The sequence below is a fragment of the Xiphophorus hellerii genome, chromosome 18 (assembly GCF_003331165.1).
Source record: "Xiphophorus hellerii strain 12219 chromosome 18, Xiphophorus_hellerii-4.1, whole genome shotgun sequence".
Lineage (NCBI taxonomy): Eukaryota > Metazoa > Chordata > Actinopteri > Cyprinodontiformes > Poeciliidae > Xiphophorus > Xiphophorus hellerii.
In genome coordinates, this window is record NC_045689.1 from 16,073,891 (window position 1) to 16,099,330 (window position 25,440).

The 25,440-nt window shown below is 39.4% G+C and overlaps 1 protein-coding gene across 5 annotated transcripts; it reads right to left on the reverse strand.

Annotated features, from left to right (window-relative positions):
- Positions 1 to 196: 196 nt before the first annotated feature.
- LOC116707981 (bromodomain and WD repeat-containing protein 1-like) lies at positions 197 to 25,193 on the reverse strand. 5 transcript variants are annotated; one of them, XM_032545688.1, is made up of 45 exons: positions 24,945 to 25,187; positions 24,772 to 24,830; positions 24,625 to 24,654; positions 24,357 to 24,416; positions 22,508 to 22,658; positions 22,187 to 22,285; positions 20,980 to 21,140; positions 19,591 to 19,812; positions 17,263 to 17,363; positions 16,496 to 16,566; positions 16,139 to 16,239; positions 15,980 to 16,020; positions 15,794 to 15,895; positions 14,494 to 14,647; positions 14,255 to 14,389; positions 13,828 to 13,956; positions 13,468 to 13,616; positions 12,686 to 12,762; positions 12,318 to 12,530; positions 12,043 to 12,226; positions 10,679 to 10,769; positions 9,879 to 10,001; positions 9,712 to 9,782; positions 9,334 to 9,562; positions 9,097 to 9,213; positions 8,879 to 8,986; positions 8,629 to 8,753; positions 8,436 to 8,518; positions 8,118 to 8,229; positions 7,660 to 7,721; positions 7,401 to 7,556; positions 7,178 to 7,298; positions 6,926 to 7,051; positions 6,735 to 6,801; positions 6,219 to 6,269; positions 5,704 to 5,829; positions 5,457 to 5,609; positions 5,185 to 5,345; positions 4,168 to 4,340; positions 3,947 to 4,003; positions 3,710 to 3,838; positions 3,449 to 3,607; positions 3,000 to 3,317; positions 2,739 to 2,879; positions 197 to 2,663 (listed from the first exon to the last, which is right to left on the reverse strand). In XM_032545688.1, exons 1-45 carry the CDS (start codon positions 24,979 to 24,981, stop codon positions 1,333 to 1,335), a joined length of 6,666 nt encoding a protein of 2,221 aa, XP_032401579.1. In that variant the 5' UTR covers positions 24,982 to 25,187; the 3' UTR covers positions 197 to 1,332. The 5 variants fall into 5 exon arrangements, with proteins under 5 accessions (XP_032401579.1, XP_032401578.1, XP_032401581.1 ...); XM_032545687.1 differs by having other exon boundaries at positions 4,168 to 4,343; XM_032545690.1 differs by lacking the exon at positions 3,947 to 4,003.
- Between the last annotated feature and the right edge of the window lie 247 nt (positions 25,194 to 25,440).

Genomic DNA, 25,440 nt, shown 5'->3' on the forward strand with positions numbered 1-25,440 from the left:
ACCTTGTCTTGTCTAGTAGAGAGTACAAAAAAATTTAAAAAAAAGTTTTTGAATGTGAATTTAAATCAACCAATACTGGTTACTCATACCTTATGGAAATATTGAACCGATGTCTACAAGGGAAAAATTTATCAAATGTATTAAATAAGTCTGGCTGCCCTGCATTTCAGAAGGAGAAATTGAGTCAGACATAGAATACACCTTGATCTGATGTCTTTATTCATGGGAGAAATAATTATTTCATTGCACTCCACAACCACATTTCATGAACAGTTTCACTGTGAAATCTATTAAAGGTGTAGTACGAAAAATGTTGAGCAAAAGGTCACCAAGCGACTGTATTTGGAAACGTCCTCAAACAAAAAGAAAACATGGCCGGGAAAATATTTAAGTCAACTCTGCAAAAAGAATTTAATACTGAAAGTAGGTAACACAGGACAATGATAAAAGATCTTCCCAATATGAGAAATTGCAGTATCTTGCTTTAAGTACTGTTGGTTATTCGTACTTGGCAAAAGAAAGTACCAACTTGTGACACATGGCAAGAAAATGCAGTTAAACGTAAAGAAAAGAAAAAGATGACAACCCCGGTCAGATTTAAATAAGCGCTTTGCTAGCAACTAATTGTTAAATCTCAATGAAGTATTTACATCTATTCACTACAATACAAAGCAAAACAAAATAAGAAATGTGTGGGGAAGAGTTCATTTGGCTCACCTCACAATACAGTCAAGCTTTAGGTGTGTGGATTTACAAAGGAGTGCTGAAGTAAAAAATGTAGGCGTGGATTTTTTGGATCCAGTTGATGTGCTCAGACATCTGCCAATCTGGAATCATTTATCGTCCTTACCTTATCTAAAAGAAAACCAAAAAAAACAACAAAAAAACCCAAAAACAAACTGCATCTCTCCAGACTACAGTAAACTTAGTTGACCCCTGAGTTTCTAATGCAAAACTAGTGTATGAAATACCTCATTACAGTGTTTCTTAGTGCAAGCCAGCAATATGCTCGATTAAACAGAGGTATATTAGGATAGCACCCAAGCTGACAAGATTCCCCAGAAACTGTTATTCTGCCAAATCACAACCACCACCACAGCAGGTGATGTTTGTCCTGTGTCCTTGTGAAAACTAGCAGTTCAAATGCTTGAATTTGTATTACATCTATAAACACGTTTTTTCATAGAAAATATAAATAATATCCCTGAATGAAACAGATTCACAGCATTTTATTGTTGAGGACTCCAGTGCTACTACCATAACTTGGCCATCAAGTGTCCCCAACCTGTCCAGTAAATGTCCGTCTCCCCGGTGAAGCCTCCAGCCGCGCTTTCATTCACTGTCGCGGTAACTAACAGTCCGCTTGCCTCGGTTCCGAGTGTTGACGCGTCTCATCCTCTGTGGTTCGCTGTCCTCCTCTAAGATGCGTTGATGGCGGCGCAGTCTGAGCTTGCAGCTCGTGGGCCTTTCCGTTCGCGTGCGACTTCTCCTCTTTGGACTGCTGTGAGACCCTGAGCTGGAAAAGGAGTTTTCAGAGGCTGAAAACATCTGCTTGCTTTCTGAGTCTGAACTGTGTTTGCTGCTGCTGTAGCTTTTCTTCCGTTTAGGCTTTGGCTGCCTAAGGCTTTTCCTCCTCCTGTTTGACTGAATGTCCTCCTCTTCTTCCTCCTCTCTGGAATCAGAGTGGGATGAAGTGTCACTCTCTTTGTCATCTTGCTTGGATTCCCTTTTAAAGCTCTTGGAGGAGCCCGACCTGCTGTTACTATTGCTGATGTTTAGAGGCTCCTTCTGTGCATCTTCCTCCTCGTCCTCGGAGTCTGAGGTGTAAATCCGTTTCCTCTTGGAAGTGACCTGATTCCTTCCTTCACTGGGAGACGTTCTCCTGGACACTCTTGTGTTGTACCCCTCTTCCCTCGACTCCAACTCTCTCTTGTTGCTGGTTTTTTGCCCCCGCTGGTTTTCTCGCGTCACATCTTCCTCGGAAAGAGAGTTGTCAACTATGTATTTCTTTTTGGGTAGAGCGCGAAGGTTCAGCCGTCTTTTTGATGCGTCATCGGAATGATCCGACTCTTGGTCTGACGATCCAGTGGAGTGTTTCCTCCACGACTTCCTCTGGGGTTTGTACTCCTCAGAACTTTCCGAAGCCGACGTGGAGTGAGGCCTTTTGGTTTTGCTTCTGGTTAGTTTCCTTATTTCAAGGTCAGACCCATTGCTGGAGGGACTTCTTTCCACTTTCTTCGTCCCTTTCTTCTGTGGGCTGGATCGTTTTGGAGGAGGATCACTGAGTTCATCGGATTCCCCACCATCCAGTATTTTTGTTGAGGCAGATTTTTGTTTGTCTTGGCTTTTTGATGCTGACACTTTACTTTTTTTCTTAGAGTCCCTATGGAATGATTCTTTATCAGTCCTTCCATTTTGTTGAGGCCGTTTTTTGGCACAGTACTCTTCATCTGAACTTACAGGAGCTTTATTTCGTGTGGTTTGGCGCTCATCGCTCTCCTCCGCCTCCTCCTCACTTGTAATCCTACTTCTTCCAGCAGTGCTTCTAGACGGTTTGTGAGACAGAGGTATCTGGTCTTCCTCCTCCTTTGCAGTCTCTTCTTGCTCAGAGTTGCTTTCAAATTTATTTTTTCCACTGTGTCCATTCACTTGGGACAACGTATCTGTAGGGGGAAAAAAAGAAGTCATGAAACTGATTATAAAAACATGAAGTAACATAAAAATGAAAAAATAGTCACCATTTGTCCTTGTTTTGGCAGTGTGTTTGGTTTTCTTGTTAACTCCATTCTGTTTAATCTGGGAAGAGGATGAAACCTCGCTCCCAGTCCCATCTTCCTCACCCATGGATTCGCTGTCAGATTCCTTAGTATTCTGGGAACCTAGAAATGTTTTAAGAAGACAAAACAGTAAAGCTCCACCCTTAATTGGCACAAAACAATAAAAGTCTAAATTTTTGTATATTTTCCAACGATGTTCTAGACTTTAAAATCTTTGCTTACCTTCAGTTGACAACTCTCCGTCCGACTCAGAGCTGCTCTGGATCACCGCAGTGCGTTTGCCAATGCGAGATGTGTGGGGGAGCCAGCTGCTGCTTCTTCTTGGCTTCCTCTCTTCCTCTTCATAGTCTTCATCGGATGCCTCCAGTCGTTTCATCTTACTGACAGCAGCCCTCGCTGTTTTTCTCTTGAGGAACCTGGGAACGGTCACCTCTTCTTCCCGGTCCGAGTCATGGGAGGAGGCTTGGTCAGAGTTGGGGTGATGGTGCCTTTCTCGACGTGACGCCCTGCTGCTGTGGCCGTTCATTTCTGCTCTGCCTTCTGAAAAAAAAAAAGAGGCATTCGGAACATCAAAGGCTATTAACACCTGCCTTTCCATGTTTTCTTAGAGCAGAGTAGTAACATTAAATTACAATTTTCTGACAATGAGAGCCTTTTGTTATGCGTCTCACCTGCTCTTGTTCTGTCTCTGGCGGTTCTGTTTCTGGTCTGTCGTGTGCTTCTGCTCGTATACTGATGGTCTGAAGACTTGGAGGAAACATCTCCGTCTTCTTCATCCTCTCCTTCACTCTCACATTCCTCCTCCTCGTCTTCACTGTCACTCTTAGTAGCTAGCCACAAAACAAATTTTCAAAGTTAATTTGTTTAATAGATGACTTAAAGACAATCCTTGTTGTTTACTTTATGTCATTTGGGTGAAGTTTATTCCGGACCTTTTTTCTTCTTCTTGGAAGTTTTGCTTCTTGTAACTCTGGCTTTGTGTCTGCTTTGATGACGCTTTGAAGACGCTGGACGTGTCTCCTCATCATCTGAATCACTCTGTTCATTCTCGCTTTCAGACTCTGCAAATAAAAAAAAAACCTTAAGTTCAATCAACCAGCCTAACCAAGATAATAAAATTTTCCTAAATGTGAAAAATGCATGTATTGTATCTGTAACTGTAAATCTGCCTTTTCCGCTTTCCAAAGTAAGACTCTTGCTCTTTGCATCAATAATTGCACAGGCGACTGCAGTCACATCCCCATCAAAGTAAAGAAAATAAGAACTTGTCAAAATACTTAAGTTGCATTTCCATTTTGTAGTCTAGAAGCATCAAGAGCAGAATATAATGCTAATCTGCATATACAGTTTATATTTCAGCTGCTGCTATAAAATCAATGTTTGCTTGTACCTGCCGTGGATGAGGCAGCTTTGGAGCCGGAGTCGTCCTCTGAGGAGCTTAGACCTGAGCTTCTGCCTCGACTCCGTCTCGCTCTCTCAGGAACAGACACTTTGGCTGAGGTAGATTTTGTTATGGACATTGACTCCGATTTTTCCTGAGTTTTAACAGCGGACTTTTTTTGACTGCTGAGGCAAAAGGGAAGAGAAACATTTAGTAGTTTGACATCCAACTGTTACAGTAACTACAATATGACAAAGACACTAGCACAGCATGGGAAATCCAGCAATTATGTTCTCAGTAGGACTCTCTGCATACTTTGATTCTGCCTTTGCTGAGGCTTTTTGGTTTTTAATCATACTTTAGACTACACATTTTAAAAGTCTACTTTTTATAAAACTTTCTATTTTTAAGTTATTTTTCAGACATTCAAAAGACTATCAAGGGTGCGACTGAAGGTACACATATTTGTTCCTAAAGTCAGCTCTTTTGGTTGTGCACACACACATGCCAAATAAATACAACGTTGTTTATAATACATGAACACATCCAGGATGTGCAGTAGGTAATGAAAACAGCCCGGACAACACAACGGTCTAATGTTTGTTTATTCAATAATTTAGCAGAAGAAAAGGTTTGTGAACTGAAAATGCTTATGTTGTCAACATATAGTTTGTGATCAAAGTGTGATTAATTACAGATCTTGAAATTATTAATTTTTTTATTTTAAAATTGAGTGACACTGCTGGAGTTGAGACAACACAGTTGTACTGCTAAAGAAACTAGAAGAATTTACCAAACCGTGCCTTAGAAATGAGTGATATTTATACGTAACGCAATGTTTTTATTTTTGTTATTGAATCATGATTTACATGCCCGTTTAATATGGGCTCTACAATACAGAAAATGACTGATTGAGGTAGGACTTAAAAAAGAAAACCGGTTGTAACAAGACAGTAGTAGAGCACAGCATTCAGAATCCATAGCATGTCAAATTTATCAGCTAACCACAGACGAGGCAAGGCAAACCTTGTTGTGGCTGAGGACTGATCCTGCTGCTGCATTTTCTTGCGAAACCTTTGACTACGGCGCAGTCGGTCACTGCTTTTGACGGCAGTTTTGTACTCTGATATGATTGTTCTGATCTGCTCCTCGAAGAAGGCAGAGAGTCGCAAGGTCATGCTGTAAATCTAAAAGGAAGCAGAGAGTTAAGGAAAATCACTGACGACTCAGTAAATTTATCTCAACTGTGATGCCAGAAGAGATAAACACTCCCTCCCCAAGCAGCAATTATCGCCTACCTTGGAGCGTTTGTTGGGCGTGTAAGCCTTAGCATTGGCAAATATTAAGCGCGTGTCTTTGCACAGCTCTATAGGGTTTTCATAGCGATCTTCCCCCAGAGTCCTTTTCACTGTGCCAAAGTCCATTGGAGTATCAATAATGTCAAGATAATCCTAAAAACATAAGCAAGACATGACTTAGAAGGCCTTCAAAGCTTAAATTAAAACCTGGAGTTTGGATTTGCAGTCTCGGCTGATGTTCACTTACAGGATAGTTCTCAGGATCCACAGGCTGTCTGAACGGTTCTGAGTCTTCACATTCAAATATATAGTTGACCAGATGCCTACAATGTTCCTTCCAAGAATCTCGGTCTGGCAAGACCTCCACTGAGTGCTGCAGAGATTAACAAAACAAAACAAAAATTGAGCATTGTTAAAGACTTTATGATATCTCTTATTTTCTAGAGAAATTAGCTCGGTTCACACCCTTTACCCAGAAAATGCAAATTTTATAATTATGCCCGTTTTAAAATCTGTGAAAAGATAACTGTTCTCTCTCTTTCATTATCCTGTTAAAGCAGTTAAAATGTCAATTTATCCAAAAAGTTTTAGAAAAGTGTCTTCTAGTAACTTAAACAGAAATAGTTGGAATTAATTGAAGTCTGTAATTCAGGGTCAGAGTTTTAGAATAGAAAATGATCAGAAACTCTGAGCAATGCATTAATGTAAGGATGTGCTGTGTTCTGCATGAAGTCAGTGTTAGTGTTTGTTTTTCTTGTTTACCTGACGTAGTCTATGTCCTGAGGATGTGCCTGGTGCTTCCATTTCTTCTTCCTGAAGAGAGCCAGAGTTACAATCAATCAATTTAAAAAACATATTATAGAAATCAAGTAAACAATAAATAAAAGTGATTCAATTTCAATCCAATGGCTTGCATTCACCAGGGAATCATCATTCAAAGCCGTTGCACCTCTAAGTGAAGCTGGCTGCTTTATCCTGAGCGTGCCGCAACATTAATATAAACAGTCGTTAAAGGTTACAACTTCTCTACTATTTCTGCTTTCAGGGAAGCTAAGGTAATTTTACAAAGTGCTTTTATGAGAAAGACCGTTTCTGAAAACACATAAAATATAAAAACTGCTCAGGTGGCCACATTGTGCCAAAGCTGCAGCCAACATCAACCCTTTCGAATGAGACCTGATCAAACCTGCAGCATTTCAACATCTTTGTAAAACAAAAGACTTGTTTTGATTTTTTCACTGAACTATTATTCTCGCTTATTATTCTTTGAAGACTTGCCTCATCATCATCGTCCATCTCCTCCACAGCATTGTAGATCTCCAAAATATCTGTGCAGCTTGGGTTACTAGAAAAACAAAACAAGAAAATATGCAAAATATATTGAACCTATAATGTGTCACTAGTTACCATTCAAAAAACAAAAACAAAATAAGAAACAAACAAACTGAAGAACATGCAATAAATCTTACTTGACAAATTTCTGGAGAACGCTTGAGATGATTTTTGCAGAGTGGGCAATCTTGCTTCTTGGCTCATTGAAAGTGCGGGCGTTATGTGCAATATACCTGGCTTCCCAAACTAATGCAGAGAGGCGCCTGTCAAGCACAGAGGGGGAGCGTATGCAGCTTAAACCTAATTTATTCAGATTTCAATAGACTGAAACAGAATAACCGTTGCTGATTATGAGGTGGATGGAGTGAAACAAGACTGGAGGAGCACACCTGTAAAATCTGTTGATGAGCCGCAGTCTGACTGTGCCCAGATCGGTGGGATAGGCGATCACGGTGCAGTAGGTGGGATACTGGATTAAGTCTACCGGACCAGAAAACGGAGCTGCAATCTCTGCATTAAAAGCACAAAGAAAGGCAGATTAGTGCAACTACTAAGAAGGCAGCTTAATAAGCCAACAAAGAACAGACACTTCATCTTGTTTGGCATACGCACCGAGAGTAATGAGCTGCTCGATACCAGCGATGATGCGTTCACACTCCTCGTCCCTGCTCCTCTCGCCCCACTCCCCTGGTACAGGTTTGTACATCAGCTCTTTCATCTCCTCCGCTGTCGCAGGGATACCTCCTCCATCTGTGTCAGGGGGCTGGGCTGCAAAGCAACAGCAGAGACGAGATTAGACATTTGTCATCAGGGGCCACGAGCAAAACAGTGTGAACAGACGACGTTCTGAAAATGCTTGAGCTGGGACTACCATCGTCCTGTATAGGTTCCACGTCCCAGGGACTGAGCTTTTCGGTTTCTCCGTTGTCCCATCTATTGAAAACAAAAACATTCATGCAGAAATCAACACAATTTAGCAGCATTTAAAAAGCTAAAAATGACACTTCCAAATCTTCTGCTAGAAGACCACAGAGTTCTGGACAATTACAGACGTTTTCCTGGTTTTTATAATGACATACAATAGTATAATAGAGTAATAAAAGCTACATCATAATATGCAGTGTTCAAAAATGTAACATCATATCTTGAAGCCCAGATTTTAAGACTTTTGCATACAAAAGGTGCCAATGTCACTCCACAAAAACAATTTTTTTACTTCCAAAAATGAACTATTATTACTTTCCCTACCACTGATTACCCATTAAAAATTTTAAAGTAATTAATTATTATTATGCTTTGATTGGACATGACGGAAGTTATTTTTCCCACCTGACTTTGAAGCACTGAAAGAGGCTGTCTGGGTATTCCGGCTGGTAGGGCTCCTGACAGACGATGGTCCCAAACCACCAGGCATCGTCGATCACTGAGCGAAACCTGTCATCTACCATAGAAGAAGAAAAACAGAAGTGAAAATTCTGACTATTTTCTACATTTAACAATTCAACAGTTAATCACATGCATAAATAACCCCACAGTAACTGGTAACATTTACTTCTTGATATGTGTTAAAGTTTGACTTCATTACTGAAATAAGACTAAACAAAATTTGATCGATTTAGAAAAGATTCAACTAAAAGAAGAACTTACTTGGCTGCCAGTTTCGACGGAGCGCCTCGTCATAACTCTGCCTCAACACCAGAAAATCGATCACATCTGGCATGTCGTGGTACCTAGAAACGGTCAAATAAAAAGACAAAAATATTACTATGATATTTTGTCATTAGTATTAATCTTTACAATCATACAACTAATATGATGAAATTCAACAAGAGCTGCCTACTTGATAGAAAATGATTTGTCTGTGATTTTCTTGGTGCCGTGGTCGATAAGAGTCAGCTTCAGACAGCAGAGCGTTGGAGGGCAAACTTCATATTTAATACCAGTGATTTTCACAAACTCTTGATCCTGGAAAACATGAAGGTTTTCATTTAATCTGCAGTTAATCGGTTCTGTTTAATGAGAACTTCAACAACTTTGACACAATTAGTGGCTTTTTATATGCTGCTCTGAACACAATTTATGGGTTTTACCCGCAGCTCCATTTTTTTCCATGGTTGTTTTTCCAGATTGATGGGATAGAGCTCACTGCGACTCACAGCATCCACATAGGCCTCATGGCCCTGGCGGAAGTAGATCACCTGGGAGAAACACAAGATTTAATGCCTATGAAGACCAACACCATATTATATAAATTTTGTGGTAACTTGTGGTGAAAATAGTAGTGAAAAGCACTTTAAAGGTCTGATACCTCATCGCCCATCTGTGGAACAAAAGGAGACTTCCTGGGAATGACATCGGTGATCCACGCTGACGGCCTGAACTCATTTGACACTTCTCTGTTAATCGATGGTCGGGGCTTTGGACGCTGATTGGAGCACAACAGGTAAACCATTTAGAGACTTCAAGATCTTGTTTTATCCCAATTAAAACAGCGTTGAAGCAAATTAACCTATTTAGATCCCGACAGCAGCAGCGGTAAACTCACCCGGGGTGACTTGGCTTTGGCTTTCTTAGCTTTCTCTTTGCTTTTCTTCACAGGTTTTTCCTCCTCCTCACTTTGCTGCTTCTCCTCCTCTTCCTCATTGTCTTCCTCATCCTCTTCCTCAGAGCTGCTGAGTTTGCGCCTCACTCGCTTACGTGAGGACAGCGGAGTGGAGGGCTGCAGGTTTATGCCAGCATCTGCTGTCCAGTCAGAGTACTCGCTGGATGTATGGCTGCCCAATCAGAACATTAAACGGTTTCAATTAGCAACAGTGACCAGAGGGCCTCAGAGAGTCATCTGAGATGACAATGGTCTAAAACTAAAGGAGTTGAAAAAAAGTATCCTTCTTCAGTCGGTAGAAATGAGCACAAAGAACCGTACTTAGAGCTGTCACTGTTCCACTCTTCCTCATCATTGGAGGTATCCAGTTCACTGCCATCAAGGTCATTGTCCTAGGAAAAAAAAGGAAAAAGGTTCAAAATAAACTGGAACTACAGAGATATGTGTCATATCTACACAAACTAACAAAAAGAGTCACAGTGAATTACCTCAGAGTGAATATCTGAACTAGCCGTCTCCTCGCCTTCTTCACATGAGAACTCAATAAGATCTGAGGAACCTCTGCGGCTGTGAACTCGCTTTGCAGCCGAAGGTTCCTCGTCTGAATCATCCTGAGGACGGATGGGACCGAGTCAGCACCAAGAAACACTAACAGATCAACTGCTGCACAGGATAAACCAACTACAACACAATTTCATCTCAATAAAATGTTTGTGGTGCATCGGCACATCCATCAGTGTGTAATTAATACACATATTGTGTCTCACTCAGTGATAGAGCTGCTAAAATAAATTGGATGTCAGTAATATTCTAATTTATTTAATTGGTCTGTATTACCAAGGAAACATGTCTTAATTCAGAAATGTTCTGCTATGTTCATGGGGAAGACTTCTGACTTAACAGTTGTCCAGTCACAAATGCTGAAGAATCTAAATGTTCACAGAGGAATGTATCCAAGAGTATTCATAGATCATTGAGTGGAAGAAAAACGTCTTAGTAATAGATGCTAAAGCAAGGCTAGGCTGGAGGCTCAAGCAAAGTCTGTTCATCACATTTATATAACAAATAAAAATACATTAGGAGAAAAGCACCAGCTCCCCTCAGAACCCTGCAAGAATAAGAGTCTCAGACAATGGATGGATGGATAAAAAGGTTTTACCGTCTGTATATAATAAATCTTAATCTACAAGGTTTATTTTTTTAAACTAATAATAAAATTGCTGAGAAGCTCTTCTTCAAAAAAATGGCTAAAATTGAGACCAAAGCAGCAAACCAACAGCAGACGTACCCGACAGCTGCCATAGATAATCCATCTCTTCTTTGTGTTGTACAGGAAAACCTCCTCATCTCCTCTGGCTGTGCGAACATCCTCCTGGTTCCTGAAACATTTTATACATTGGTTATTTCTTTTGAGAACATTTATGATAAAGGTAACAAAAATAGCTACTAACTACCACATAGAAACCAACTTTAACTTATGGATTTCCTTTGTATTAATAAAAATTTAAAACTACAGCGATCCCTCGTTTTTCGCGGGGGTTACGTTCCAAAAAGAACCCGTGATGAGCGAAATCCGCGAAGTACGAACCTTTATTTTTTTTAACAATTATTATACAATGAAATACTCCATAATACATTTAAAACAAAGAACAAAACCTTTTTTTACAGGGACAAGCATTTTTTTTCACAAATAAAAGTACTCTATAAACGTTTTTTTTTGTTACAAATAACTACTATACTGAAAAATTATAATTTTAATCATCAATACGAAGTGAAGGCTTCAAATTGCAGAGATCAGCACCGCCCCACCGCGACCCAAGTCATTGGATTAGAACGGGAAAAAAATGATTATGAAAAAAAAATACAAAGTCCAGTTGGACAAATAGTATTTCACTGCTCCTCCTGACTCCGCTCTGTCACGTTTTTGTCTTCTTAAGCAGGTGTGTTTTTTTTTTTTAGAAGAACATAGTTATCGGTAGTTGTTAGGTAAATTGTAAGTGATGAAGTGTTTTGCCCCCACCCCTTAGAGTTGCAGTGTTCTCTCTGATAGGGATTCCGAAAGTAATAAGAGAGGAGCGGACAAATGTGTTTTTAGAGCGGTTGGAGATTTGTGACTGGAAACACATCTCTATCCGTTCTCCTCGCGAGATAAAAAGAATCTAATTCTCTTGTCTTTTCTGTGTCTGTTTAATTTGTCTTTAATAGGTGTCAAACCTGACAGTAGTTGTTGTCGCTCTTTTTTCTTCTGGGCAAAAAGATTCTTATAAACCGACATGTCACCATCGATTATGTTAAATTTGGCAAGGTGTTTTACGTACGTGTACATATTACCCGCAAAGTTATTGACACACAGGTAGAGAGGAAGCGGAGAGACTGTTTAGCCAATCAGAATGCACGATGCAAATCCGCGAAGCAGCGAGACCGCGAAATAGCAAGGGTTCACTGTACAAAAATTTTAAGTTAGCCCAAAATATCTTTTCTGCCACAGAAGATTATAAAATCTGTATCCTTGACTAAAGTGGGACTATGAAGTCCTTTACATTTCACGTTTTACCAACCCCGAGTCACCAAGAAGACCTATCATAAAGTAGCATTTAAATCACAGTCCCATAAAGTCAAAGTCTGGAAATATTTTAGGTTGAATTGTTTCACCTGTAGTTACTAGCTGCCAGTTCAGGAACCACCACCCTGCGCCTCCACGCCTGCAGGTCTCTTTCTGTGGCCATCTGACTGCGAGGAGCATTTTGGTGCATCTGCCTCACACCCTCCACCTGGCCACTTCGTCTCAGACCCACATTAGGAGGTGACTGCACATCTGCTCGCTCATTCACAGACACTGGATGGAGGGGGGTAGAAAACAAAGGAAAATCCATGAACAAAATTCAAGGACACAGATATAAAACAATGCAGAGGAATATGGCTGCTACCTCTGCGTGGAGTACTTGGTGCTGGTGCCAACACCTGGCCTTCTGGTCTGGCATCAGGACCTGGTGCTGCTTCTGTCCCGAGCTGGTTCTGCCGGTCCTGTTGTTCCTGCAGCTGTCGGATCGCCTCGTCCAGAAGGCTGCTGCGTCTCACTGAAACCTCCTCGGGTTCTGCCGTCTGCTGGCTGATCACCTGCTCCACCACCTCGCCATCGCCTGAAGAGAAAACACAAGGCGATCAAGAACCGTTGTAAATCATATGGGTGCCTTCAGATGAAGCTTATTTGCATTATCAGCAGTTGATTTCTCAGTGAAAATAAAAATAAACTATATGCTTCGGTAAAATGTTCTCTGTAAAGCTCCAGCCTTACTAGTAGCTACATATCCCAGCTGAGGAACCAGATGCTCGGCAGCGATGTTCTCCCTGCCCGGGACGAGACGCTGGTATCTGGAAACAAGTCGAATGTTTTGTGGGAAAAAGACAAAAAACAAAAACAAAAAAGTGGCATCAGTAAAAATGCTCAATCTTTAAATGGAACACAGTGGGGAAGTAAAAGCTAAAAGTGTTTTTTCAATCTGGAACAAGAGGCCTAAAATGTAAGAATGTAGCAACAGAGGAGCTTCCAGTGTCCATTTGCAACTTTGTGAAAACAGAAGATATGATGCTAAATTTAAATGATTGCCAACTTATCAAGGGATCAACTCTGTAATTGTCTGAAGACAGGTGCTGGACATTTTCCTGTTCCTGATCAGCAAACGACCAGAATGGTTGGAACAAAGTCAGTAAACTTAAAAAAGCCTAGATCGATAGTTTCCATGAGTTTATTGAAAAGCTCATGTTTGACAATTTCTAAATAAATGTCACTTATTTAAGTCTCACCGGAGTATAAGTTCATTCCTCCTTGACTGATGCGACTTATACTGTTAAGTGACTTATAGTCCAGAAAATAAGGTAACAATTTTTGAGTAATATCTTAATACAGGAAATTTATTGTCATTTTTAAGGAACAAAAAAAAAACTACCGTACTAAAATTTGCATTTGGCATTGTATTTATAAAACATTAATTTGTTCTTAATCATTTAAATCAAAATTAATAAGATTCATTGTGGACGATCCAGAGAGCTGTGTAGTTGTCCTTTACAGTCTGATACCTGGGTGGATGGGGGTTTCCATCTACATCGACCAAGAACGGAGGGGGCATCAGATGGGGAGCTTGCTGTGTTTGCTCATCCAGCACAAACCCATTGGCATCACGAATCAGCGGCCTGTAATCTGTGTGGAAGAACACCTGGTCTGGCAGCTGTGGAAACCAGGAGAAGGATTATTTAAAAAGGAAAAAAAAAAAAACTCTCTGGCTCTTCTCTTTCACTTTAAAGTTTTGTAGACATTCCCCCCCCCCCCCCCCCCCCCCCCCAAATAACTACTTATCTCTATCAAACATGTATGAAAGATTAGTCTTCTGTGTCAAAAAGATTTATAAATCAGTCATGTTCTCAATCTATTTTTCTTGCCTTTTCGTACGGTTTGGAGCTGCCAAAGCCAAAGATGAGCAGATGGCCGTGCGAGTCTGTGCAGGCAAACCGCTGACCATCAGGAGTGAATTTGCAGTCAAAAACGGCTCCATGACCCTGACCCTCAATCTGGAATAAGAAAAACAAAGTACTTGAAAGGAGATCACTACAAGTGTATTTTACCCCCTCTGAGTAAAAAATAAAAGATGTGTGAATAAACTTGATTAAGTAACAACATTACACTGATGTAAATGGTTGAAAGCTCCAACAAATTATCTACTAAATCAAGAACTCGGCTCTCAGCCTGCCATCATTTGTCACGATTAGCTTCATGGTAGATTCTAAATAATTGAATTGCACTGTGTTACTGTTGTCTTTCTCATTCTGTAAGTATGCTATCCTGCATGTGCAGAATCTGTGTGTGTACCATGTTGAAGTAATGCCAGGTGTTTTTTCCTCGTTGTAGATCCCAGATGAAGACGTTCCCGTCGTGGCCAGCAGACAGGATGATCCTGGGATCAAAGGGGTGAGGTTCGAGGACAAACACCTCATCTTCATGGCCCTGAAAACATCGATAGGATTTATTAACATCATTTGAGAATAATAATGGGAATAATTAGTGTTGCGTTTCTTCACTGATCATGGAGAAATCTTGTGCGCATGTACTTTTAGGATATGTAGCAGCTGTCCTGTGTAGGAGTTCCACACTTTGAGGAGATGGTTGTTAACAGCCGTGACGACTGTATTGTCATGGCGATCCCACGCAACCATGGTAACTTTGGGTTTAAAGTAGTTTTCCTCTTCGTTTGTTGGTTCAGCACTAATAAGAGAAAGAAACAATGATAAATCGGCACCAAAAACAGTCCAACTAATTAACAAACACTTTCACTCTGTATCTAATGGTAATTTAAGCAGAGTTTTCCCAATAACATTGCTGCAATACGTATAGTGGGACCCGTTTTTGTTCAACTGAAGTATTTCTCTTTCATCTGGCTCAAAATCAATATTTAGTTGCTCGGCTCTCCTTAGTGATAAAAGAGGCATCCTTCTTCCTTGTGGCAGAAAACAATCTGGCAGATTGGTCATGTAGTTAGACTGTGTAACTTATTAGAGCTACTTCAGCTCTACACATATTGGAAAGAACTAATCAATCAGCTAGTGATCACAGTTAGGTTTTCCAAGATTAGCTCTGATGGCTGGGTCAAATGCAACATTAAATTTGTCTCTACTCACAGCCAACAGAAGCTTAGATGAAGACCATAAAGCTTCAGGAATATTTTTATTTAGTAAAAATTGATTAAAGTTTGGAAACATGTTTGGGTATATTTTTGTAATTCCTTTTGGGGGTGCATCAATTGCAGTTTTCTGGCTGATCAAAAGCCTAACCTGCTGATTCTGGTATTTGCTGATACCAGTTTCTTTTTTTGTCTGAAATGTTGCTAAATAATAGCAACAACTCAGCAAGAAAGTTGCTGAGTTGGCAACAGTTGTTAATTGCAAACGTGCAGACATGTTTGAAAGAGTCAAACCTCTTTCACATGAGAGCAAAAGAGGACAGTGGTCGATTTTTAGACCTTTGCTGAGGTAGATAGGTCGGGAATAAGATCAGTTTCACATGTAGGTATCAGCCGATCACCGATCTCCCAAAATTAAGGAAATGGATGCTGAGACATTGGGTGGCTGATTTCGGCTGGTGGATAAATTGGTGCACCCTTAATTCTTCCATTTTTATTTGGATTTAAAACTAGTTCTTCCAACAACTAACGTGAAGGATATTTTCAATCTTATGTATTACAGTTGTCCAACAGAAGACAAAACCCTCAGACCAAAATACATTTGGACAAAGGGATTTTCAGTGTACATCATAGTTTTATATTACACGGTCAGTAAGCAATAATCAATATACCACAAAGAGAAATCTATGTTTTAAGCATTATGTTAAGAAATTAATATTTCGACCCCTTACCCAGGAAGAGTTGCGGACATGTTGAGTAGGATGCATCTCCAGCGCTGCCGCTGATGCAGCCTCCAGATTCGAGCCGTTCCATCTCGACTTCCGCTTACAAACCTGAGACAGAACACAGTTCCCATTGTACAATTAACTCAGTACTGACTTAATACACATAAACAGTGTAATAGTAAATACACATACCTTTCACCTGAGTGGCAGAACTGGATGCTGTCCACTTTATCCTAAAAAAGAAACAAAAAAAATGATATCGTCAGCGGTTATAAATTTAAATGTTACGTGTAAATGCCAGGTTTACATTACAAGATATTGATATATGGTAGAAAAGTGAAGTCTGCTAACCGTGTGCTCATGGAGCTCTGATATCTTCTCTGGACTCCCGCTTCCCAGGTAGTATATTCTAATGACATCGTCTGTGCTTCCTGTTGCCAAGAACATCCCACCTGAAAATAAGATCATTTTGTGATGAGTTTCAAGTTTTCCCAAAGCTAATGAGTTCCCACTTAGGTAACTGTTGGAGAGGAAGCATAGTACTGATTATATGTCAATATAATCAGTAGTTATGCTCTTTAAGTCTAAATCACACTGGTATCTTACAGAACAAACATTAAATCCTAAAAACATTTTTCATAAAACTCAGCGTTAAACACTTTAAGCGTTTGTTCATGCTTGAAGTGAAAAACAAAAAGAAATCTTCACCTGGACTGAACGAGGAGCACACAGTCTGGACCCCTGGCCTTGGCCGCTCTGTAAACTTGTATGGCCGATCACTTTAAGGAGAACAGAGAGAATGTTGGTAAGTTTACACAGTGATGGCTAATCTTCACCGAAAAGGATGGACAATTGTCAGAAAGGGCCAGAATCATCCTAATCATGTAGGGGGTCAAGGAATATGTGGCACAAGCTGCCTCATCAGCATCCATCCACATGTCTGCATTTCACACACATCACTTAGCATTTTTTTTAGGTTTATCTTCACATCTCATCGATTCAGCTAATTTATAAATTCCCTAGTATCTACAATACATTATACACTTTATTTTAAAATACAAAATATAAGTGGAAAAAGCTGCATTTTTCCATTCTTGTTTTTCCAGAGTTAAAACAGTCCCCAAAACAAAGATCTTTAAATACTAAAGGCAAGATTCTTGATATTTAGGAAAAAGTTATTTTTATTTTTCTCTTTAAATCGCAATTTTAAAAAAGGTAAATGACATACCATTTCTCTTGTTAAAATATTCTTTTGTGGACGAGTGTCAGTAAGCAAGTTACTTTAAACTCAACATAATTAAAAATAAAATGAAATATAAAATTCATTAACTCTTGCACAACCATCTATATTATGTTGTTTTCAGTGTTAAAAATGGTTTTTTCTTCTTCTTTCATTTAAAAAAAAGATTGTATTAATCCTAATCATTTCTAAACTCATTTTCACCTATATCCTGCTAAAAAAAAGCCATGCTGACCTGAAGCTGATGTTGTTGACATCCCACTGCCAGAAGCAGACAGTAGCATCCGTTCCAGTCGACAGAATGTAACGTTTGGAGCCCTTGGCAAAAGGTGAAAACTAAAAACAAAAGAAATAGGGATCAGTACAGTGAATACTCAAGTTATTTTATGCAGAGAAACTTCCTTAACAAAGAGGGATGAACATAAATGTCCCACAAAGCTTGGGGGCGGGGGGAGATAAAACTGAAAAATTCAGTCTCAGGTCATCAGAGCTGGGCATAAAGTTAATTTTGCTTTCTGGAGTGCCTAAAAAGCAGTGAGTATCTCATTTCATAAAACCGACAGACTTGACAATAATCACAGCACCCAACTCCCTACAATACTTGCCTTCAAAATTTGGCTCATAAACACAAACAAAGACTTTTGGTTTACTTGTTAAATATGAGGATCAGGGCTTCTGCATTTGGTTAAGTTTTTACGCCAGTAACTCCAGAGGAAGTGAAAGCTGAAGGGAGCTGTTTTTCAAATAAAACAAGACCTCAGCTGACCTGCTGATTCAAGAAACACGTTTGCATAGTGAAAAGACTGTACTCTCTGATTAATTAAGGGTTTAAGGACATATTGGTATATTATATTGACAGACTTTAATATATATGAAGTCCGTCAACCTATTTAGTCATATGTGGGTGACATTTCATTACTGCATAGTATGATTAAATAAAAAGACATTTCATAAGTTACAGACAAAAATCAAATACTAGAAATGTTGTAGTCTTATGAAATCAAACAATACCTGAATATCTTCAATTAACTTTTACATATGCTATAACTGTACTGAGTGGTGGGGCTTTACTAAACAAAACATGATTTGTAATGCTCTATAAAGTGGTGTGGTGTTTGTTTTATTTGTGCAAGATCTTTTTATTTTGTAAAGTGTGTTAGAACATTGATTGCTAACACAATCAATATGCAGAAAGCTGTAACTGATTTATCTGGTTGTAGTTTCCAGAAAAATATGCATCTAAAATATTTGGTTAATATCTGATTCATCTCACAAAGATTTGCTCTGACACTATGGCAAAAAAATTACAGTGAGAAGCATGTGTCACAATTTATTTTCCTTTAACAGATGAAGAGCAACAGTAAGGTAAGTTGCACTCTTGCTACATAAGTTTATGAATAAAACTGATGCTTCTGTGAAAAATAAATAAATAAAAGCCTTAGAATAAAAAAAAATGGACAGAAAATGTATTGACTAAACTCCAATCTCTCTGCTTTGGCAGGATGACAGCAAGTTCTAATCTTTAACAATCTAATAGAGCTATATCACCCATCCTGACCCTGGTGGGGGAAAAAAACACTGCGTAGGCAGGTTAGCTGCAGCAGTGAAGCAAGAGAACAGTCAGAGTTGCAAATAAATACACCCGACCAATAAAAAGTAGTTTAGCATAAATGAATATAAACTTGTTGAAAATGCAATTCTTTAACCTGTCTGATTGAAGCACATGGAATGCCAACATAAGTGTTGGTGAAATGTGTGAACATTTTCCAACTTTTGCTTATTTGAGAACCTGATCAAAAGAAACTTAACATTCACCAGAAGATCATGTAGTAACCAGGCTCCTTCTGATAAGAGAGAAAACAAGCAGCAACACAACAGCTGACAGAGACCAGACTGAGTGCAACAATAAAGGCATTCTGCCACGTCTTATGTAACCAGAAATAATCTAAACAAGTATACGCCTTCAAATTGTATGAAATTTATGGGGTTTTTTTATGTATATGTCAATATAATCAGTAGTTATGCTCTTTAAGTCTAAATCACACTGGTATCTTACAGAACAAACATTAAATCCTAAAAACATTTTTCTTTTTAAAAATCATGTCTTAAGATGTCTGCGATTTATTTGCTCGATTATCGTTTAGAACAACATGTGAAACAAGCGATTCATTTAGGACTCAGTTTTAGGACTCCACTTTAGCCTGAACAACCATTTCAACAGAAGTAGCCTTCACTGAATCGTCGTAGTGCGCTTTGTACTTCAAAAAAAATGTTCTGACCCATTTTACCTTTCTCTTCTTCAGCTTTCAAGTCTAACCCCGTTCTCTGATGGAACACAACTATAGTGCAATGTTCCAGGTGAGCCATCTCAAGAGGCAAACCAATGAGAATAAATAGACCCAACAAGAATAGTTCTAATACAGTCTCAAAAGCATTACAAAACATGAACTAGATATTAAAAATGCTTCGAAGTATCTAACCTGCCCTCCTGTTATCTTTACAACAGGAGAAAGTCCCACACTGATAAATAACAGGATGTTTTTATTGCTACCCGTTTCTTTACCTGAATGGAGGTAATGGATCCACTGTGTCCCTGCAGCACAGCCATAGGAGCACAGGTACGAAGGCACCACACACGGATGGTCTTGTCACAGCTTCCTGCAGCAATTAGTGTGTTTTCATAGTTGACAGCCAAGTCTGTGATTTCTGCAGAGTGTCCTCTCAATGTTGAGTGAAGCCTTCCATCGTGCGAAGACCAAATCTTCACCAAACAATCATCTGAGCCCTTAAAGACACAAGTTATTTTTACTTTAGGACACATGGTAAAGGAGAAATCAGGTAGAAAAGATTTTTATCAGCACACCACAACATGCATTAGGGATGTCCTGAGAAAAAAATATTTAAATGGTTGATATTGGCGTCCCAGATTAAACATGACTTCCAATACATGTACTGCAGTGCAAAATCCAGACACGTATTTCACAAAGAAATTGGTTTTCCGTCACAATTTTCATCTTTTTTGTAACCTTTACAGTCCCCTTCACAGTAATAGGGGGACTGTATTGGATGTTTCAGCTCTGTGTCATGCGAGTGTCTATTTTCAAATATCACTCGACAGGAAAGACGAATCCTGTAGATGTAGAGCGGACACCCCATAAACAGAAGCCATGCCTGTTCTGCTGTTATTACCTGTCACTTTGCTGCACTTGCGGAGAAATTTCCCCATTGTGGGACAATAAAGGATGTTTCTAGTTCTATTAGTGCTCGACTCAGCTGTCTGAAGGTTGATTTCCAACACTGGCACCTTTGCTGCAGTTCCATCCCCAAACCCTCATCTTTCTCTCTTTGCCCTTTTCCTCTCCAAATAAATATCACTGGTCTAAAAAAAAACTAAAAAAAATGTAAAAATGAATTCCTCAACAATTTTCTGTTTGTGATAGAGCTGTACCGAGAGCAGCCAAAACAAAGTAAATTACATTTTACGAGCATTTAAAGCAAAACCTAAACTTTTTAAAGTAGGAGAATTGCTTTTGCTGTATGTTTGTTTACACATGTTCAACTGGAACAAGATTAAAATGTTAAATTGGTCATATCAAAACATGCTTGCAAAAACCAAGCACTTCAAACTGATATACATAAAAGCTTTGCCTCAAGAGAGAGGAGAGTTCATCGAAAGCTGCAGCTGTACATGTCAAGCCAGATACAATTAAAAGCATGAGGAAGTCCAAGACAAACTCCAGTTGGAGTTTGCTTGAACAACTGATAGACAAAAAGAGGCAGCAGTGTGCGGCATGTAGTTTTCATCTACATACCATTGGTATTTCATACAGTACGAGATGGGGACTTATATCTGCCACCAACCTTACTCCTGATTGGACATCCCTAATGTAGAAAACAGTCAGGCTGCCAATATTTTATCAGTTAGGACGAGTGCCGAGTGGTCCCATCTTACTGTGAAGATCCTGAGACCGGTTCGATCAAATGCGATACAATACACTGCAGACAGATGTCCCAGGATCCGCCTGTGCAGGCGCATGTGCTCATATGTGCTGACAGGACTGATGGAGCTAAAACGCTGTACTCCAGTCAGCTCCCTCCCTCGATGTACCTTCACTGTTAATAAAACACACCAGAGCAGAGAGATAGAAATTGTAAGATTTGAAAAAGTGCTGACATTATGAGCCTCATTCAACATGTGTTGGTATGTTGAGCTATTAGATGAGTGAGAACCTCCACACAACTGATGACCCACCACCTTAAGATGTGCACTGATTGCATAGACTGAAGATATTCCTAATGCAAGACTACTTCATAGAGTAACAAAAATCAGTGGCAGTAATTTCCAGTTTTATAACAGATTCTGAAAGTAGTGCATTGTGCCCCCAAACCAAACAGATTGTCACAATCTAACCAATTGAACAAAATTCTGTTTCACATACAAACTAAGATAGCATTGTTGTCAAGCTCAAAGGTTTTTATTAAAAATTATTAAGCTATGGCTCAGGCTCAAAGTTCTTAACCAAACAACACATAGTGAGCCTGATGAATGCTACAGTAAGGTGTGCGCAAACACCAAACAAACCGTTTTAGTTTATACTTATTCATATTTGCCTGAGAAAGAAAATAAAAAATATCTGCATTAAAATGTGTGGAGGGAAACCAAACATAGGTTGGATGATTTGCTCCAGCAGAGGACACATTCTCAGAACCGGTAAATGGTAACTTCATATCTGTAAACAACCCAAATATCCTACAGCCAAATATATGCATTACTTTTCCCATAGCAGGATAGATTTCAGATCTGAAGCACTGCTACAAACAGGTTTGACAAGAATCAATGTGGCGCTGCACAGAAAATAAGTCCCTCGGTGCACAAAAGATTAGAAACTCTGCAACATGAGGGAATCTCGCCACAAAATTAAATAGAACAAATTTTATGTCAAAATTATAGCCCAATATTTCATCATGTAATAAAGTTGGCTTTATTGTGGCAGATAAACAGTGAGCTTTAAATAAAACAGTACTACAATGAAATCATCATCAACATATTAAGCTTCAAAGTATCACAAATAAATGAATCACAAAATCACAGCAGATGAACAGAACACCTCTAAGCAAATATGCTAGTTAGTTTCATTTGCCACACCACTGGGACCTACCTTGATGTGGAGGTTGCTTCTGGTTCAAAGGCCTCTCTGGTGGTCTGCCCCGATGAAGGGCTGCATATGATGAAGCTTTGAGCTGCACACCGTCACAGTCTGAAAATCAGAAACAAACAGTTCATGATGTGCTTCTGCCAACTGCCAGATGAATGAGTGGACCAGATGTCTCGGTATCACTCCTCGCAAATGAAAAACAACTGCTGAACAATCTCTGCTTGAATAAATGTTTTATGGAAACAAATTGAATTCCTCATGCGGTCTAAAGTATCAAACACTCCAGCTCATATTCCTGAGCATAGAAATACACAAAGTCTGTACCTTTTGCAGTCCGAAGCATGGACTGCTTTCCAGACCCCAGGAGAGAGTGCACACCTGGGACACACGATGGGACCTCTTTATCGAGGAGTGGTCCAATTTGCTTACATATCTGTAGCAAATGATCGGGTGCAACATGTCTGTTGGCAGCAACCTGTCAGGGCAAACATAACAAGAGCAGTGACTTTTCACCATTCAACTAGGAGCATATTTCCATAATTCTGTTGAATTTTAGTGTAAACTCTATAAGCAAGTCCCATACTATATCAGTAGTAAATGTTATGCTACAATTGCCTATATATGGCGTACAGCTGCAAACTTGACTGATATAGGAACAGGTTCTCTTACCAGACAGCGTTGAGTTAGTTGGGGACTATCTGTATAAGATATGTGCAGTTTTTGTTTATATAAAATTGAAAAATATTTATTCAGCTCCTCTTTAGAGCAACCTTTATTCACTGTTGTCTGATATTACCAGGAGTAAATATTACCAGTGGGAACAGTTTACATAACTTTTCCTGTCCAAAGCTATGGCTACACATCTTTGTGAGTTGCAACAATAGTTCAAGCTTTGTTTGTCATAAATTCCATAAATTAAATTCTTATTTACATAGTATCATAATAAATGTTATCCCAAATCTCTTTACACGGGGTATCTACAAACATCCTGAACTTACGGACACCCTGTTTCAATAAAAAATAAATGCAATTTCTATGGAAATATTACATTTATACAGTACAAATGCAATCAAAGAGACATTACAAAAAAATTATGTGTTTCAGGTCACTCTTAGTTGTAATATAATGGACTAAAACTCAGTCTGTAATGCCAAGTGATAAAAAAAAAGTTATCTTATAGAACCTAGTCAATTGAGTCATTGATAAAACACCTTCAAACCAACTCTGCTTTCAAAGAATCTCTCAGGGACTTACTCGGTTTTGAGTTTGAACCTGAATGTATTAATCCCAAAGGGAAATTAAATAAAATCCTGATGAAATAGCCAATTTATTGTTAAATTATTGAAAAGCTGAGCAGTCTACATGCATTATTTATTTCAAGCTCCTTGTTAGCATTGCTTCCAAAGCCATTTCCTGCCAACATGTGCAGCACAGATGCATGGATTTTTGGAAGATAGACATAAGTGTGCCATGGATCTACAAATATTTTTTTTACATTTTTTAACTACACTGTTTACCAATACTTTCAGCAGATCTATAGGATTTGTTTATATCAAATATCTCAACATTGGAAACAAATAAAGCTTAGTATTTTTAAATAAGACTATTTATTGCCTGTTGTTAAATAATCAGAAATCATACCAAAAGCTTTCTCCAGTATTATAAACGTTTAATTTGTGCCTGGAGTCTGCATTATAACAAGTTAGGTGTCAGACAAAGTATTTTTTTTTCATGCACTTCTCACCCCTTGTTCCTCAAGGCGTGGCTTGTATGCAAATATTTTCTTTATTTAAAGAACCAATCACAGCGCAGGTCACATGCAAAATAACGCAGAGACAAAGAAACTCGGCTTGTGATTGGCTGAGAAAGCAGTCTCAGCAAAGCGACAAGCCGAACAACCCACCCTAGCTGCAATACGACAGCTGGTACAAAAAACATTAAACTCCAATCCTAATGCGGGTTTTTGGTAGACCATTCAAAAGTTAACCATAAACAGCTAAGGTTTTCCGAACAAGTTACGCTTTACAGTTCATTAAAAGTTAAAGATCTACATCAGCGGTTCAGATGGAAACCGAACAAAGACCGTAAACAAGCACAGAGCGTGCAGCCCCCCCTGTCACAAGACAATAACAAGCATCGGCACTGAACTTGAAATCACAAAGTTAAATCTTACCACATCTTCGTATGTTCTAGGGTGTTCATTTCCCAGCCAGTCCAATCTTCCCGGTAAGAGCTGTCGAAAACAGTTTATCAAAGGTGAGTTACTTTAAAAAATTGAAGCAGGTACACGCGTCTTAAAACCGGATGATGTCAAATGAGTGGGACGTAACGGGATATTAAAAAGTCCAAAGAGTTCACCAAGTTTATAAGCACAGAGTCAGCCTATAGCGAAGCAGCTAGTTAGCAGTTACCTAGCAAGCAAAGACAACCAAAATACAGACCTGATATTCTTCGAGTTCACTTGCTAGGACCTGCGGAGGAATTGAAATGCAATCCAGATTAAGGTGCCTGTATATTAACTATTATCAAGTGCTCGTCAACTATGTCGAAATACAACAAAGTGTGCCAGTGAAAGCACGCCAGCTCACCTCAGCCGCTCTCCGACACGGACCCGTTGTTAAGAAACGAGAAATCAAGTAATAGAGCTCTGAAACGGAACAGTGAGTGCATTAATAGCCGGGAAATCAGTCCAAGAATCAATTAGCACGAGCGATATTGGTGTAAATCAAGCCATCAATTGGGGTTTACTTCTGCGGCTTACCCGACTCAAGGAGCGAAATGTTCCGACTTTTGGCCATGGAAACGGCCGTGATTTGGAGAGGTGGAGTGATCTTCAGACTAACTTTATGGCTAAAGAAAAATCAGATATATTTATTTAATTTCGGTTACACGTCGCTGACCCCCCTCCACGGTTGCTCCCGCTTTCTATTCAGCCTGTTTGCAGTCGCCATTGGAAGGATGAGGCCTCAGCGATACAACTTACTTCCGCCACGGCGGAGTAACACAGGAAAAAGGGGGCAGGGAGGGAGGAGCACTCCGGCAACAAAAGACACCACCGCGCGTTAGCTTGGTGGCTAGCCACAGTTATATTACATCATTGTAAAAAATACTTAACTACATTCGACAAATTATTTTTATATTTTCAAAGAACAACACACATTTTAAAATTGATAAACACAGTGCTATTATTGTTACGCCCTCCCCCTTTTCTGGTAGCAAGGTCGTGAGTTGTGCATGTGACGTCACCAATAACGGTT

Excerpts from the sequence above, each read along its gene's own strand:
- LOC116707981 (XM_032545687.1), bottom strand. The coding sequence starts at position 24,981 with ATGGCCAAAAGTCGGAACATTTCGCTCCTTGAGTCGG. Across the intron at positions 24,417-24,624 it reads GTGAACTCGAAGAATATCAG|CTCTTACCGGGAAGATTGGA; the intron begins GTCTGTATTTTG and ends TGTTTTCGACAG. Across the intron at positions 16,240-16,495 it reads GTGCTCCTCGTTCAGTCCAG|GTGGGATGTTCTTGGCAACA; the intron begins GTGAAGATTTCT and ends TCTTATTTTCAG.